The sequence below is a fragment of the Echeneis naucrates genome, chromosome 23 (assembly GCF_900963305.1).
Source record: "Echeneis naucrates chromosome 23, fEcheNa1.1, whole genome shotgun sequence".
Taxonomy (NCBI): Eukaryota; Metazoa; Chordata; class Actinopteri; order Carangiformes; family Echeneidae; genus Echeneis; species Echeneis naucrates.
In genome coordinates this window covers 6,430,475-6,448,644 of record NC_042533.1, presented here as the reverse complement: position 1 = coordinate 6,448,644, position 18,170 = coordinate 6,430,475, and the positions used below count along the sequence as shown (strand labels likewise).

The following is an 18,170-nucleotide window of genomic DNA, read 5'->3' as shown; positions in this document are numbered from 1 at the left end:
GTACATATTTGCACATTTATATTTGTATAACTGCAGAATCACCAGCGTTACATGTGACTGACAAGGCAAATATTGAACAAATGCTTTTAATTCCCCAAAGCACCCTCAGGCTCCCTGTCAGCTGTGAATCTGCATGCTGTCAATCTGTGGATCATTTTTTTGCAGTGTGTTTTATTTTATTAGTGTGGAATATTTCTGTTAATGCAGCTGCCCCGAGTAACACTGGTCTCCTACTCCCTGTCTCCAGAGTGAGGCTACATTTACCTCATATCTAGCTTAAGCCAATATATTAAGCAATTGATAGATAAAATCTTTGAAAATGACAACAGGCAGGTGTGAATGCCATTTATTTTGAGCTCTTATATTGCCTAAAAACCATCAAGTAGGATTCCTATATATGCTAATTTCGAACAATATTGATGGATCACCATCCTTTCCTCTTTTCATTCATTATTCATCCTTTCTTTTTATGGAACTAAGGAAGGATGGTATCTTCGTTGTACCAGGACACACTGCGAGTAATGAAGGATTACGTGCTCTGGGACAGGCCTTCTCAGATGGAAGCTTGGTTCAATTAGACCAGGCTTAGCTGACTACGGCGATGGGACATAAAGAGCAGGGAAATAAAGAAGAGAAAAAATATTTTCCCTTCATTGCTCAGAGAATGAAATGTGCCAGGTCTTGGCCTCTTGAAAATAATGAAAATAGTGAGATACAAGGATGTTATAATCTGAAGGCTCTGAATTAGCTGTGGTAAGAACACTTGACTGTACAGCTTGATTTTCTTGATTTTTACAATAGGGTTAACTGGGGTCTCATTGCTCCCTCTGGATCAATCCACTCTGAGGGAAGAGGTAAACAAATCCCACAGCAGAATAATAACTAATGTTCATTCAATTACTAAACATGTCCTAAGGCAGTGCTCCGAGGCTTGTGGAGTTACTCGTGGCAATGAGAAAACAAAAATTCATAGAAGAGTTATAGCCCTAGGTCTGGCATGGCTTTGACTGAAAGGAAATCATACAGATGAAATCAGATTTCCCCGTATATAAAAGATCACCTGTTGATTCTGGAAATGACTATTTCATATTATACATACATATATATGTCTTTATATTACAAATACAGAATTGTTTTCAACAGTTATTTGCAAACTTCCTCCATGTTATCACAGGCAGTGATGTTTGTGAAAAACAAAACAAAACAAAAAAAAAAAAAAAAACCACACCAAGGGGACACCATTACCTTTGTCAACAATAATACGTGGCATCTCCTTTTCCGCAGGTGAAAAGCACTTGATCCGGTTTCCCTCCACCAAGCCGTTCATCTCAGCCAGGTCCTCAAAGGTGCAGTTGACACCCGCAGAAAGCTCTGGGACATTATGGGCCTCCAGCACCAACTGGACAAAAGGAATGATATATAGTATTTTCAGAGAAGTAAGTCTTCTGTGCAATATCAGACAAATATCTGCTGTGCGTTGTTTTGTGACTTTATTTTTTCCTTTTCTCAACAGATTAAAATATGACGAAGTGCATTTTATAATTGCATCCATGGTAAGCAATTTAGATCTGTGAACACAGATCAGTTTTGGAGCAAATATGTTCTTTAAGTATGACTGTAATGCAATCTCGCTCATGAGAGGCGCAGCTGCAAGTTGTGTGAAGACTAAAGATCCATCAGCAGAGCAGCCAGTTGTCAGAGGAGCCATCAAGGGACTTTTGGATGAAGCAACTGATGCATTAAACAACATAGAAAAACTGAGCTGTATGGATTTCACATCCCATCTTAATGTCGTCCATCTCAGGCCCTGTAAGGGGGAAAAACGAGGCATTTTTACAGCATACAGTGAAAAAAATGATTAATCCAAAGAGTCAAAGTAAATGGAAGAATGAGAAGTTAGAAGACATAAAGCAAACCCAGTGAACGTAAATGGCTGAAGCAAGTGCAGGATGAAAAGCGGGGAAAATAGAAAGAGAGAACAGAGATCAGGAAGACTGAGGTGAACAAATGAGGCAGTGAAGAATGGAAGAGAAATGGGCAGATGTACAACCTGCTGGACATGGAGGTAAAAGAGGACTCTGGGAAATATATAATACAAATTTTATACTTTATTTGAAAATGCTGTGTAAGCTCTCTGAGCCTCATAAAAAAATGGAGCAGGTGGAAAAAAAACTATGACTTTGAATAAAGAAAAGAGGAAGGAAAAAAAAAGGTCAGGAGGGCAGATGGCAGGAAGCCCAAAATATACATATTGATGTAAAGGGTGTCTGCACTAGACCTTGGTCCAACCATTGATTTGAGGTGCAGTTTATGGTACACTTGTGACCTGATGCTGAAAGCCACCTCAGCGGCAGAGAAGGGCTGACCTGAGCTGTTTTTATATTGCAGTTTAATGCATGCGTGCAAACAGATACACAGCTTCCCACATAAGATGGACACCGCATGACTGGGCTTCTATCTCTTAAACATTCTCTCTCTGGTTGCTCACTCTACCTCGCTCCTTCTTCTACTTGAATTTTTTATTTCTTTTTAAAGATGCAATACAGCCAGACCTTGGGTTTCCTCAATTACATTTAGAGCAGTCATGGCCAAGACTTGCTACAGCAGGGCTGAATAAATATGAAAATAAGCCACTCACGGTAACAGAAACATTTGCCACACGGACGGAGACACATGCACCTGCACACACACACACACAAATACACTCCTGTGATTTCTAACACACTCAGTTTAATGCTGAGGATATATGATGATGGGCTGCTCATGTTGCCATGGTAAAAAAAGAAGTCTGCTGAAAATTTATTCAAACCCAATTCAATTTCACAACAAAGAGACAAGAGGAAAATATTGAACTTGAACTTTATATCTCCTCACATTAATTTCAAGTCACAAATATTGCCTCCAAATGTCTGTCCTGAGATTGCTCTTTGAAATAATGTGTGTGTGAGTATTGTCTAATTTTCAGCTATTTAACCAGTAATAATAAATGCTATTGTAAGTCAGCCATGTTTCAAAGCATGTGAGGTCTTTGAGAAAGATACTATAACAAATAACAAGATGTGTATGCATATAAAGGCAATTCCCTCCTGAAACAGCAGGAACATTTCATTCTCAACCAAAAGCAGAATTAAGATGAAAGAAACTAGATTGTTTTTTTTTTTTCCTAGAGAGGGTCTGATTTAAACAGTTTCTCTAAGAATGCCTTTGTGTATATTTGACAACAAATATTTAATAATACAAAGGTCAAGGAGAAGCCCCTGTCTGTCTGGCAGAAGTGTCTGCCCTGCAATCAGCTGGATGGTAGATGTGTGGCAAGGCCGTTGGGTAAATCCTCCTTGCATGGAAAAGGTTAAACACTAACTCTCTAAAGGTTCAGGCTTGAGCAAGATCAGGCGCACACACCATGAATATTATTAGAGAGATGTAGAGGTGTACCTCAAAAAGGTGTACCATCTTGTGTGACCTCAGAAAATTGTCATTCAGGCTTGACTTTAGAAAAGCACATTGGATATTTATGCACAGGGTTCTCAGCGCCAATAAACAGGAAACGAGCATTGACATGTGAAATCAAAGTGGTTAAGGTCAGTAGTATTTTTATAATATTCAGTGTGGCAACCTTTAAAATAGGTTATCATTTCATAAATTTTACTGAAATGCAGTGCACATTTTTGCAGATAAGTAAAGCTTAGCAAAGCATAATCATTTAGAGCCTGCATATAGAAAAACAAGCTGCATAAAGCTGAAGAGTACAAATGGCACTGCATTGATATTATATCACATGGCGCATATGGCTACTCAGAAAAAATTGTATTGTACCAATTCCTGCTGCACAGTTTTTTGTTTTGATGGATCAAGTACTTGCGCACTAATCAATACAGTTCAACAATCACAACCAAGTCAAATCCTTTAAATCTGGCAGCTGCTTTAGAATGGAACATCCAGGGAAAAAAGTGGCATGTTTAGCAAGCAACAATCCCATTAAACACAGCTGAGCTAACCTGTGTACTGTTAGTTTGTTGATTTTGGTTGGGAAAGTGTTTCACTGGACAGAGGAGGAAGTGGTGAGCAAAGATTTCAAGGATGCATGTTGGCAGCCAATAAAATAATGTAAAGCAAGATTACACATTTAACACTGGCTGCTAATCAGTATCCAGAGCGTAATTACATAGTATTACAAAATAAGCTTGAGTGTGCATTACTGTCAATCTGCCAGACAAGATTTTCTCCCGAGCTACACCTGCAGTAAGCCACACTGTTTACTCCAATATACCAACAGTAAAATAAAGGCTTGTTTGAAGTGTTATCTTGCTTCCAGTATATCCAATCACTTCTAACACAAACACTACCCTATTTTATTTCACTGCAGCACACTGAACAAGCATAATAATAAGAATAATATAATAAGGTAATGACAGCTAACAATTTCTTTTGAAACATCTGAAAAAGGCTGCAGCCATGAAGCAGGTTAGATGAGGTGTATAATAAAAAATGTGCATATACTCAAACATGTAGAGCTTTGTTTCATAAAAATGAGTAGTGCATTTCTCTCCACTCACCGTGACACTAAACTGGGACACTGAGATGTTGTTTGGGTGGACACTGAGACGCACACACTGCTTGATGTCCGAAGCAAAGCGCCGAGGCTCTGATGAACGCTCGCATTTCTCCTTTCTGGTGCACCTGGAAAAAAACATGAGAGGGGATTTTATTCGCGGATTACAAATTCATGTCCACATACACACACATACATGCACATAGTAACCTGACCAGGCTTTACCCCTTTCCACCTGCTGGCATCTGGGACAAAGAAAATGTCCCTGTGCTGCCTGACTGACAGAGTTGGACACATTTATCATATTTCCTCTCTGGCAGAACACTAGCTACTGTGCCTTAAGAATTGAAACCTGGTCTCCGGGGGGTGGAAGTAGTTGCATTTGAAACAATGGTTGCTCTATATGTGGAAGTGGAACCAGTCTGTTGGGAAAGAGAGAGGCCTTGTCTTTGAAAAGCTGTCTTAATGGCAGGCATTCATGGTTAATGCCAAGCGCAGGTGGAGATCTGGATGTTGGTGCAGGGCGTGGATGGATTCTTCTCACTCTCAACACCAAACCAGCTCTAATGCGGTGTATTACATGGGTCTGGGTTGCAGGATTGACTTCTTTGTGTTGTAAAATCTCTTGTTGTCTCACAGGCTGAGATTCCCAATTGTCTGAAGATATCATTGGGCTTATGAGAGGTGGGCAATGGAGCAAAAATTCATTTTCTCCAAAGTCTCTCAGTGAACAGTTTTTCAAAGATTGCACCAAATGTGGCCACTATAACACAGATGAAAGTTAATGATACATATATGTCCTGTGAGAAATTCAGAAATATATGAGCCAAAGCTGTGATATAACCTCAAACTTCAATTCTTCTCGAAACACCCACATCCTCTTCTCATCTAATTCCTTCATAAACTTTCTTCAAGCATAATCCCCCATTGATTTAGACCAAAACTTGCAGAGCAATTAAAAGCCTGACAAATCCAGAGAGTGCCCTCAAACTCCATTAGAGGAATAAAAGAAAAAAAAAGAGAGGAGGTAATAATGAACAAATGAAAGAAAGACTTTCAAGGCATTTGATGTGTGGGATACAGTAATACCTTATGCAGCAAGGAGCTTTTTATCCTGAATTGGAAAGACTGAGGGAGGGTGGGTTTTGACCTGACACGAGTATTGTAAAGTTAAGCGGCCTAACTTGCTGCAAAGAAGACAGACACAAAGAAAAAGAATAGAAATAATCTGTTTTAGAGAGGGTGAGAACAGGAAGAGAGTTAGAGTGTGCAAGAGAGACAGTGGAAAGGAAAGCAAAATATAAAGGAAGGCAACCATTGTTGGCTTTCTGGGAGACTTTCCGTGCTAAGCCGGTTTGAGTAGGGCTTTAATCGTTTTGAGTTCCTTAGTGCTTTTCTATCACTCCTGTCTTTTCCTCCTTTTCTAGCCCTGATTTAATAAGGCTGTGACATCGAAGTATCCCCAGTCAGCAAACAGCCCACTAAGAAAAAACAAATCCACACTTTCACCAAAAAATGTATATATATATATAAACCTACAGTATACACTCAGCTGTTACTCTTCCAGTGTATAATGATGTTTCTTTATTTGGTTGTACCTTGACAGTGCCACCATGTATTGTGTTTTGGAAGAAAATCATCAAATTTCATGGCAAAAAGACAAGCAGTATTTTATTATTAGCATTTACTGCCACTATTTGTGGAAGTGATTCACCACTGAGTGACAGAACCATTTGAAGCAAATACTGAAGCAAATAATCAGTAGTTTATAGCACTCCCAATTTATAATTCACTGTCACACTAAGACAAATACCAAGCAAACATACATTGAACTGCAGTTCTAGCCTTTACTGTTAGACCCTACATTTATTGATTCCTGAGACATAAGAGAGCATACAAATAAATGGAAAAAAAAAGAAGAAGAATAATGATGTGATGCCGTTACATCACACACCACACACCAGAGAAAGTCTTCAGTTCCGAATATTTGCAATTAAATAAAGTATTAAGCTATTTTGATTCAACAGTCATTCTTCATGTCCTAGTTTAATCTTGTTTACAACACTACACATACCTTTAACTTTGCTACCACTACCATGAGGGTAAGTCCTCTGATTCCTCTGTGCACCTTAAAGAACCAGTATTAAACTCCATTACAACTTCTTTTACAACATACACATTTTCAGAGGAACAAATCTGATTATCAGCACAGAAAATGCACTCTGCTTTTAATTCCTCATATTTGCTACAGCAGTTTAACATTTTTTTACTTTAATGTACTGACTTCACCAACTCTGAAATGTCATTTAGTCATAAATAGAAGTGGTAAAGCAAGTCACTGAACTGTATTACAAGTTTTTGGATGGCCTCTGTTTGTCTATGGAGCTGCCATGTAGCCCTGCAGGAGATGCAAGTTTCATCTGGTTTTTAGAGTCAAAGGGTCGCAGACTTGCTGGGAAAGATGAAATAGCCAACAGGTCGAATTATTAGTTTTCACATCCCGGACATAGACCATGCAGTGAGGCTTTTTCTCTTCTATTCATCTCTCTGCCTCCCTCAGGGATGGGCAACAGAACCACGTCTCAATTCTGTGAGACTCCTGCAATGACGCAGTGAAGAGTTTTGTCACAGAGGGGTATATCCACAAAAATAATAGTGTATTCCAAAAAAAAATCATCCTGGGTTAATGTTTTCTACAGCTCAATGTCATCTGCTGACTGGTTGCCTCGTGTGCAAACATCAAGACAAGACAAACCACCTGCTGCCAGTCATGCAGCTGGTGGAGGAGGATGGACTGTCGTCTGGGGATTTTGCATTTGATGACTGTGCAGACAAGACTTTGTGTGTTTGTACAGTGGAGCAAATTGTCCAATGTAGACATCTTGCATAGTTTATTCGTGGGAGAAACACTTTTCCAGTCCCTTCTTTAATGTGATTGCTTTTCAGCCTTTCCTGTTACAGCCTTTGCATTAGTGTTCATGTTCATCCAGGTGTACAGAGCAGCAGAAAGCCCTAGTGGGATCCTGGTGGGTGAAAAAAAACTAACAGATGTTTTTTAGTTTTTTTTAGTTCTAGTTCTGCATCCTGATCAAATGTCTCAGCAATGTGTAAGACATGCACACATATTGATTTGGATGAAACTAAGTGCACCCGCCCCCCACAGAGGGGGAACTTATGTAGCTGATTTGGTGATTTGGTGAAAAGATATTGAAGATAACGCAGTATATGGTTGAGCTGATGTAAGAGGTGGTCATTATCTGAGCTAGCGCTGGATAATTGTTTTCAATTACTATCCAACTAGACCTTCAAAGAAAAAAACAAAAAAACAAAAAACAGATTGCATTGTTTCAACAATATGAAACAATCCCACCCTTTGTAAACATTGCAGAATAGACCATTTAAAGAAGCCCTGAAATCAAAACAATTTAGATTTCAAATAACAGTCATGGAAAGCTTGAATGGGGCCATCTTTTTTGTGGAGAATAAGATGTCCAACGTGTTTTCATTTGGTTAGTTAACACTGCTGTTGTGCAGAGCTGTTTGACCGGCTTGCAATAACATATTATGAGAGCGAGCTGAAAGGGTTGGATTGGCCCTGAATGGAAACTAATCTGCACTCTTGTTTCTCCCAGCATTTGATAAGGTGATACAATTAGAGAGCGTCTGAGGAGAGATTGAGCTTAGCGTCTGCAATTGTTGCTGCTGAGGCTGTCATAGCCTTTCAAAGCTAGATGGTCCTGTAGATAATGTATCTAATCACATAATTTCAATGATTTAGCCCTTTTGGTGATTCAATGGACCTTAATGTTTAAATACAAGTTTATTTGTCTGCAGTATCTGCAGATAAAACAGAATTATCCATAGTCAGGACCATGATGGTTTGAGGAAATCGTATAGTTGTAATTCACTGCAGACTCTGTAAAATATAGATGCCTAGCTTCAGAAGTGACTTTTAATTTAAAAAAGAATCAACACCATTCATTCTTTCATTCATAGCTGTACTTAAAATGTGTGCAGTATTGTAGGATACACTCTGTATATGATTTAAATGAGATGAAAAGGAAAATCAAGTAAATCATGTAAATTATGGAGGCTACAGTACTGAGCCTTCAATGTAGCAGATTTTTCTGCCAACATCACCAGAACTGTAACTTGACACAATCCTGTCTATGAGATCTGCAGCTTCTTCCCCCTGATACTTAGTTCTTTTCTCTGGTATGCATTATCAGCTGATGAATGATATAGACTGATGTGTGCCTTTTCAACTTTCCAAACGTTTAAAGCTGAATTTGCAACAGGTGGAATCCACTGAAGGTGTAGAAACATGTTAAAGGCTACCAAGAGAGATGGGAGGCATCTAAACTAAATGTCAAGTGGCATAGCAAAAGGTTTGATTTGATTTGATTGATTTGATTTTTGTTTTTCCTTTTTTCAAACATTTCAAAAAATCTTTTTCCCTTTGTCATTATGGGGTATTGGATACAGATTGATGGATGATATAAAATAAAGGGGTCAGAACACTCTCTGAATAGACTGTAATCCCAGGCTTGATCCCTTATGATTGAAACTAATCAGGTGTCAGTGGGATGCAGGTTGCAGGGCTCGAGGGAGCATAAAGAGAATATACTAAAGAGAGGATGCAGGTCTATCTGGCTGTGTGAGACTTCAGGTGTAATGCATACCTAATGTGAGACATGGAGAAGGTCAGGCAGGTGGGAAATGAAAGCTATTAAACTCTCACAAAGCAAATGTTCAGGAATCCTCAGCTTAATCAAATGCTCATATTGCTGGAAAGAAACAAGCATGCACATTAGCATGCATATACGCACAAATAAACGCTCTGATGCAGATACACACATAATGTTATATTCACAGACATCAAACACATTAATGGTCACTAAGTACAGACATCTGTGTGTAGATAAACCATTAAGGCACTATATCTCATACATGTATGCATATTCAACAAACAATAAAACTTCCGACAGTGAAAAGATCTGACTTTAAAGTATTCTACACAACTGGGTTTCAGGCTTTATGCTACTGTTTGTGGTAAATCAATACACAACAAATAGCCACTCTGTAGACCAACTGAAACCCAATTACCATACTGCCCATGCATCATCAGACACTATATGGAATCCTATACATACTAATAGCTTCAGGCTGTCGAAGTGACTGTAGAGCAGGAGCTGTGTCAGATTCAGTCAAATGACAAATCTACATTCGGCAGAGTTACATCTCTCACTCATATATGTAACACACAAAAACGCACATGCATGCACACACACACGAAAACACACAACACATGCAACAGTCAGAGTGCCTCCCTGTACTATCATTAAGAGTGGTGGTCCACAGAGCAGAAATCCACATGGGGGAACTGGTTGGAGAGTCATTACCTGGCCCACTGGCCATGACCCTGTTACTCCAGTTTGCGAACACACAAAAAAACAAACACATACATATACGTATACACACACACACACACACCAGTGTCTCTCTTACAAGCCCATAGCCAAAGACATAGAAATTGCAAAGTGGCTGCCCCCAGGTCTAGAAATCTCTGAGCCGTCCCCGTTAGGTACTTCCAATGCAAGAACACCAGCTGAGCGGAAAATTACACAGTAACACTGCTGCTGAGAGTTTGCACAGGTATAAAGCCATATGAGATAAACAGATACATAAAAACAGCGAGACCAGGGATGGAACCGAATTTTGCCAGAAATGTTCCATAATAATTTGAATAAAATCAGAGTTGTATCATTTATTATTTCCAGCATCATGCATTAATCCAATATTTAGATCTCACATGCACAAAATCACGAGAATAGATGGTGGTTGGCAGGATAAATCTGGCCCTCTGGGTGAACAAGAAGAGGCTGTTTCTTTCTGCTATGATTTTTGGTGCATCACACTCCACCACTCAATTTTAGCAGCTGTCAAAAGCCAAGCCACCAACTACCTTTATTTCTCCTCTCTCTTCATCTCTCTCAGACACAGATGCACACACATACATACACGTAAAAAGAACATAACACTTGCAAACCACCCCCTGGCAGAGCTATCTAATGGTGTGGTGGTGTGGTAGTCTTATTAGGCTGTTTATCTAGCATATGCGATGCCACTGCTACCCCTGCAGATGCCATTAGGCCAGGTTCTCTATATTAAACAGCTTTATCTGTCTGGCACGGAGGTGTGCTCGCATGTGCGTTACTAAGGGGCAAGAAGGTTAAAGAGGATGAGAAGCAATGTCATTTCGAAAATAATTTTTCTCTGAATTTTTTTAACCAGAATTATTGGGCCATTTTGTTTTATGAAATATTCCAAAGAGCACAAATTAGACAATTAGGGCGCACAGTATTGACACAAAGGAAGGCTGGTGGTGTAGCGTCATTAGAGATATTGTACTTTTTAATCATGCAGATTGCTACATCATTACTGTTTTTTCATATTGTAATTATATAAATAAACATTAGATATTTATTTTTAGATGAGCTCCAAGATTGCTTACGATTTGTTTTTAACAATGGCAATATTAGACTAACAGGATAAGACAGCCACAGGATCCAAAAGCTTATATTGGAAGAAATCCAAACAGCTCATATATCAACCCCCATTTATTACTCTATTACAACCCAATCTGACCTCACATTCATAAAGAAGAATAGACTGTGACAAGAGAAAACAATAGTTTATCACTGCACTGCATCTACAGTGTTTCCCAAGGTATTTGTGAGTTGAAGCCCCCTGTTTGATGATGTTTTATAACTGCCCCCGCGGATGACAATGTAGGGCAATAACAGGCTTTATCAGAGGAGACTCAATACTGCATCTGGCCTTTAACTTCCATATATTGTGTTATGATCGTACATGTGCAGATGGCAATATTTGATTCTATTGATCCAAGGAGTCAATATCCAGCCTGTAGCTTAAGTGCATTTATTTACAGGCATAAGATAGTCTAAGTCCTTATAAAATAGAGTTGTATGAAGCATTTGGATTCATGTGTAGGCATCTCATAAAAATGCATTCACACAGTTTTGTCTTAGATCATCTCCTCTACGGTTCTAACATGAAAATATAAAAAGTACACTACATTTCTTCCATAGAACCTACAGAAATACATACACACACACACACACACACACACACACACACACACACATATATATATATTTATGAAGTGCATATAATTTTGTAAGAAAAGGAAAATGAACCCTGCAGAGACTACTATTTACTCCCAGTTTCTGGAAAATCCCTCCTTGTACATGAAGCATCATTGGAGTGATGCTTGAGTCCTGAGTAATGATGACACTTCTGTCTCTGCATATGTGAGTAATCTTGGTGACAACACTCTGACACTGTACTGGAAAATCAGAGGGGATTACTTGTGGATTGCATAACACGATTGTTATATTCTTACAATGCTGCAGTTGTCATAAGAACAGCTATGTGATGTGACATGAGGTGACCTGGTGGGCACCGTCTCCCAGAGGTGTTCTCCATCACAGGCAAGATGAAATATGTTCGTGTGTGCCTCTGAGTGTTTTTACTCTCATATCCCCGACTAGAATATCTCCTAGAGTTTAATTTATGCTCTTCAGATAGATTATTGTGTGCACTCGCCTCTTTCATCACCATATAGCTTCACTCCACTTTACCTTTGACTGTCACCTTGTCTTTCATTCATCCTCCTTGTCTCATGTCAGTCCATGTGCCTGCTTCTTTCACTGGTGGACAAAAGCAAGACACCTTCCCCCTGTGAATGTGTTTGTGTGTGCATCTCCATTTCCCAGTGTTTTCCTGTGTGGCGGGGTGACAATAGGTGACAGTGAGCAATGGTCCTGCCTTAAAAGTTAGTGTGCAGCTTGTGTGTGCATTGGGGCTCGGTAGATTGGCCTGTGTGCTTGTGTGTTTGTGTGTATGTGTATGTATGCATGTGTGCGTGTGTGTGCGCATTTGTGCATGTGCAGCTGTCTGTGTGTATGTTCTCACACTAAGATAGTGACAGTTGAGAGGGAACTGGGAGGTGCAGCACTCTGTTCCATCCTGATGCCCCTGTCACTTCTTGGCCTTGTTCCCTTCCCTCAACTTCCCTTACCATCCAACAAGAGGTGGGAGTTGGGGGTAAAGGGGGGCTGAAACCAGTCACCCATACTCAGGGGATGGCCATCCTCCCCTGGGCACAAACATCGGAAAAAGTGCCATGGATGCAAGGATCTCAAGATGTAAGAAACAACTTTGAATTCATTCAAATTTGAAACCTGCCAAAGTTATATCCCTGTTTCAAACCAAAAATTCCATAAAATGCACATTCTACTTGGGAATATTAGTCTGAACAGTTATTTATCATGATTGTGACTAATTTGAAGCAAATTGTGATCTAGGGGCTTTAAAATTAAAGGTCTTGAATAATTTAAAAAGACAGACTTTTGCCTTGGAAAAACCCATGAAGTGGAACTGCAATTTGAGAGGCTGTACTTGGAAAGCCTACCCATATTAAAGTCCTCTCTTCTCTTAGTGGCTAGATATGTCCAGGTGTTGGCAAAATAAATAGAAAAATTACATCCAATAAAATGAAACAATAAAAACACAATACCATACTGGTGGTGTGTTTTTATTGTTAAAATTTGTTTAGATGTAAACAATCCCTCTTCCTCTCTTAAGGGAGACTAGTGTTCGCTGCAACAAAACACAATGCATGTCCTAGGTAGCATGCTAATTGTGGCACTGCAGTTTAATTAGAATTAGTGTGCCATACCACAGTAATGAGCACACTGAGGTAATGGATGACTGTGAACAAAGTGACAGGTAGCAACGATGCAGAATGAATATGAGAGAGAGAAAGAAAAAAGAATCAGTGGCTCTGCCAATTAGCTTTTCTCTCGAAAAGGTTATTCATTTGACGGCGCCAAACATGTCCTTGAAATACAAAGGATCTTAGAAGACAAGAAGCTTTGCAGCACGGCTTGCAAGATTTATCAGCCATTTTGTGTGTTTATGTATGACTTGTTGAACTAGGTTGTATCAGCCTAATAAACTTACATGTGTTGTGAAGTTGTGATGTAGTGACTATGGAACTTCATAAAAGCACTTACATTTATGTTATCTGTTGATTTTGATAAAGAAGTCTTCTCTGATCTATGCATGCAATTACATTCAAACCTATAACATTTGTAAGAGCATAATGTAGATCTGGGTCCACCAATTTAGGATCATGTATTCAAAATTCACTTCCAGAGGTTTACTATTGATTCTATAGACAGTGCTTCCTTAATGAAATGGATGAATATAATTGCATGTAGTCAGTGGCACAGAGGACTTTACTGTCCCTACTGTCCCCTCAGGGACAAGGGACCAATGTAGGTGAGTTTTTGGAGGAAGAGAGGAAAGAAGTGAGAAGAGGTGGTAAGGTGACATGGTCTATGCGCAAAACGTCATGTGTTCACATCCATGCATGAGCAAAAAACATTAAGTAAGGTCATCAAAACACACATCTAAAGCAATCTGGGATATGGATAATAGATAACCACTGACTGTAAGTGCTTTGATGGAAGCACAGAGATGCACAGCCGCACAAAAAAAAAAAAAAAAAAAAAGCGTCATAAGCCTGCTGGATGCGGTGTGGTCAGAATTATATTTCAGAGATGAGGAGAGTAGGAGGCAAAAAAGAAAATGATAAATGAAAAAAACGATAGAAAAGGAAAATTATTTCTGCACTCCGGGAATATTACTTCTTATCGAAGCCAAAAGCAGAGATTGAGATATGTCACGCCAATTATTAATGTGAAGACATTGCAACATTAGCACCACTTTTTCTAAATTGACACTGATATCTCAGAGTAGTATGAGATATTCTCAACAGCCATGACAAATATGATGACATTCAATTTGACAATGCTACTTCACCAAATATGGATTCCAATCTGCCTGGCTGTCACTCGTGATGGGCACAATGACAGCCTGGTTAACCACTTACAAAACTGACAGCTGACAGACTGGCATTAGAAAAGGTAAGATATCCATAATGTGGCTCTAACAATTCTACATACTGGCTCTGTGGAGAAGAGCCTCTGTGTCGGAGGGACTGGAAACCAAACAGAAAAATGCTATTTTACACTGGTTTGGTGGAGCGCACAACCAAAAGTAGTGAGACATAAAACCCACAGATTTTCCTGAATGGAACGAGTAATTAAAAATATTCGTCAAGACAATTACAGGCAGGTGATTTACAAATGATACTCTTACCAGGTCATATATCACATAACTTGGATTTAGCGAGTACTGAGTAAATGAAACTAACTTCTTCTTTTACTGTAAAAAAAACAAAACAAAAGATTGTTAAAAAGGGACATATATAGCATTTAGAATACAAAAAACTAAATATATATCTAAGAGAAATGTGTGTATCATTACCTCTGTATAAATCCACATATTATGTCTCTTACACACTTCCTAGATAGAGCAGGGGTTGTGTTAACTGAGAATTCTCCGTCATTGACGGATTTTTTTAAGATTTGATGGACAAATCTGAAGGCCATCTGTCATTTTGACAGGTTGCAATTACTTCAGAACAATATCAAAACAGCCATGAAAAGCCGTCTGTCTGAGGCAAAGGTACAAAATTTAATGACAACCGCCTCTGCAGCAACCTCACTTGACGCATTTGATTACGCACAAGTAGGCACCCTGTTTCACTCCGTGCGCAACAGGAGGAAGGTGTGAATGAGACCGAGTTCAGGCCGCAGCAGGTGAACTGAGTTAAATTCAGCTGGTTTCTTGTGAGGTTTGTTCATATTTTAATTGCAAGTATTTAATTTTGTTAAACTGTGTTGTTCATTTACGCATACGGCCACAGTTGGTGCTTTTAGTGGTCACCGATGTCACTGCGGGGAAATGTGGTGTTGACATGATGAATGTTTTCTCTCATGCCTTTATAAGGGCATCATTTAGTTTGTTCTAATTGAATTTGCATTAAAAATGAATAAATTAAAATTAAATGCTATTGACTATGTCTTTATTGTAATTAAACAAAAATTAAAATGACAGATAAAAATAGATTATTTTTTTTTACCTGTCCATCAAAATGACGGACAATGAAAGAGTCTAGCACAACCTCTGAGATAGAGTGTCCCCTTTGATTGACAAAGTATGACGTCTAATGTCTGTGATAAAAGAATGGTGAAAAATGCACAGGAGGGGCTGATATGAGTGGAGACTTTCCTTTTGCCAAGACAGGCATTAGCATACATCATACATTTCAGAAGAAGAGAGCAAGAGTCTAGATTTTGATAGGCCAAGACAGTTTGGTTGACAGGTGAGGCTTCATGTTTACTCAAACAGCGGCAGGGCTGACTGCAGGGGAGGGGGGGGCGGGGGGCAATCTGATGCAAAGTTTTCTTGTGGGTTTGAAAAGTATGGGGTGGTGGGGGGCTGATATGCAGGTGATATGGTAAATAAAAAGCATTTGACTAAAGACAGCCCACAAATACATCCAAAGTCAAACTGGAGTACGATTGCCTTTATACATAAACGGTCATTGTTTGTCAAGGACAATGACTGCTAACCACACACGCACGCGCACACACAAACACACAAAAGGTGCACCGTCCACCCTTGTTGATTTCCTCCCCTGTACTATTGATTGCCTTTCTCCTCTTCCCCCGGTGTTCTCTCTAACAGCTCTTCTCACCGATCCATAGTAAATAAAGGCAATGCTGATAGAGGAGAGCGAGAGAAACTGAGAGAGAGAGATGGGGAGAGAGAGTGAGAGTGAGAGAGAGAGAGAGAGAGAGAGAGAGAGAGAGAGAGAGAGTGGTTGCAACTGTTTGTTCTCAGACAAGGAAGGTGATTTCAAGGTTGATTGGGAACAACAAACTATCTCGAAGAACACTTTGAAGAGGAACTGCATGCTACCCTTCCACTCAACACTTCTCTGTCCTGCACAATGTAAGTGTGGGGTGATGAGTGTTTGTGAATCTAAGTTTTTCTTGACTTTTGGCCTTTTTGCGATATGTTATTAAAGATGCATTATTTTGGCATGTGGTGTGCAGGCAGGGTACTAGACAGAGGACCTGTTTTTATGCTTTCTTAAAAAATCTTTAACCTTGGACAGACCAGATGAAAACAAGATAGCTTTGAAAAGAAAAAAATGTGTATATGTATATATGTAGCCTGAACAACTTCTTTCACTTATTCTTTATCTAAAGGAACACAGTTCAACAGTCCCAATATAATTCAGTTTGACCACAGTGTCAAACGTTCAGGAGGGCAGGAGGATTTCTGTCAGGACTGCGACATCAGATTGCTTTAGTTTAAACTAGATGATGAACCTGATGAACTGACAACAAAGGATATCTGTTATTATTTTCACGGGCCAATATTTCTGTTTTACTTTAACTATTTCTTATAATGATATAAATAAAAATGAAATTTTGCTAAGGTACTTAATTGGAGGTGAGAGCAGACTGAAGGACGAATGATAAATATTTCTAGCGTCTGAATATAAAATAGTTCAGTTTGCAGTGCATATGGTGTATTTGTTATGGCTGAGGTGTCTCTTGACAGGGGCTTTGGGTCAGGTATGTGTGCATTTTTGTTTGAATCTGTGTGTCAGACCTCCTCACCGAGGACAGACTTAATGCACTGTTAATTTGCAGTCTCATCATCCTCACAAGATAGCACTTTCTTTATATTCAGGCACAATTTAGTTTTACAGCAATTTCTTTGAAAATATGATGCAGACATTGACAAAAGGGGCATCAGAAATACTTAAGTACTCCAAAAATTGAGAAGAGATGGCCTTTCACCACTGCTGACCTCACAGTCCACATCCAGCACACAAATCATTCAGCAGACTTCTGTCTCACAGCATTTGCCAGATTTTTTATACCAAGTCTGCCCAACTGAATTTTATCAGTACATTGCTATCCTATCAAATTTAGAAGCGAAAGGATGAAAGTTGAAATAGAAGGAAAAAAGCTTACTTCCGATTTAAATCTCTCGAGCCTCAGTCTTGATTTGACATATTAGTCCAACACAGGATGTGGAGTTTTTGTATGTACTTATAGGAAAATATGGAAGATGCATAAAGCCTTGATTACCTCGTGGTGGAGGTGGTGCTCAAGGGTGACTAGTTGCACGACAACCCTTTTAAAAATTCACAAGCTGGGAGGCTACAGAGTGGTGAAAACTTTGAAAAAGGTAACCCTATGGTGAATCTATCACATTGGACTCTGCAATTTACTTTTGTTTTTGTTCTAGCGTGGGTGAAGGAGGGTGTAAACTGACAGGGCTTAGTGAGGACACACACACACACACACACACACACACACACACACACTGCACTTGCAATCTCCCTTTCTGTCCTACCACCTAGACACCTGAGATCAAGTGCAGTGGCATTTTGGTGCTTTTCTCCTTCTCTCTGGGCTTGAATCTGATTTTTGTAACTTGACACTAATTCTCCAGTGAGAGGGGTTTTTGTGTGTGTGTGTGTTTGTGTGTGTAAAGAGGAGAGCAAGCTGAGGTGAGCCGATTCTATCAGGCGAAGTGTGACAGGCCAATCTGCGGCCACCCATTTACTCTGACTGGTAGGATGTCCAGGGTGCTAATG

At 39.4% G+C, this 18,170-nt stretch overlaps 1 protein-coding gene across 3 annotated transcripts in view; it reads right to left on the bottom strand.

Annotated features, from left to right (window-relative positions):
• The window catches only part of plxna4 (plexin A4), a 206,585-nt gene that overhangs the window by 52,198 nt on the left and 136,217 nt on the right, over positions 1–18,170 (bottom strand). For all 3 annotated transcript variants that reach the window (XM_029494738.1, XM_029494739.1, XM_029494740.1), the window contains 2 exons: positions 4,557–4,680; positions 1,246–1,399 (listed from right to left, as the gene is read on the bottom strand). In XM_029494738.1, coding sequence (XP_029350598.1) covers positions 1,246–1,399; positions 4,557–4,680 — 278 coding nt within the window. The remainder of the gene's footprint in view (positions 1–1,245; positions 1,400–4,556; positions 4,681–18,170) is intronic.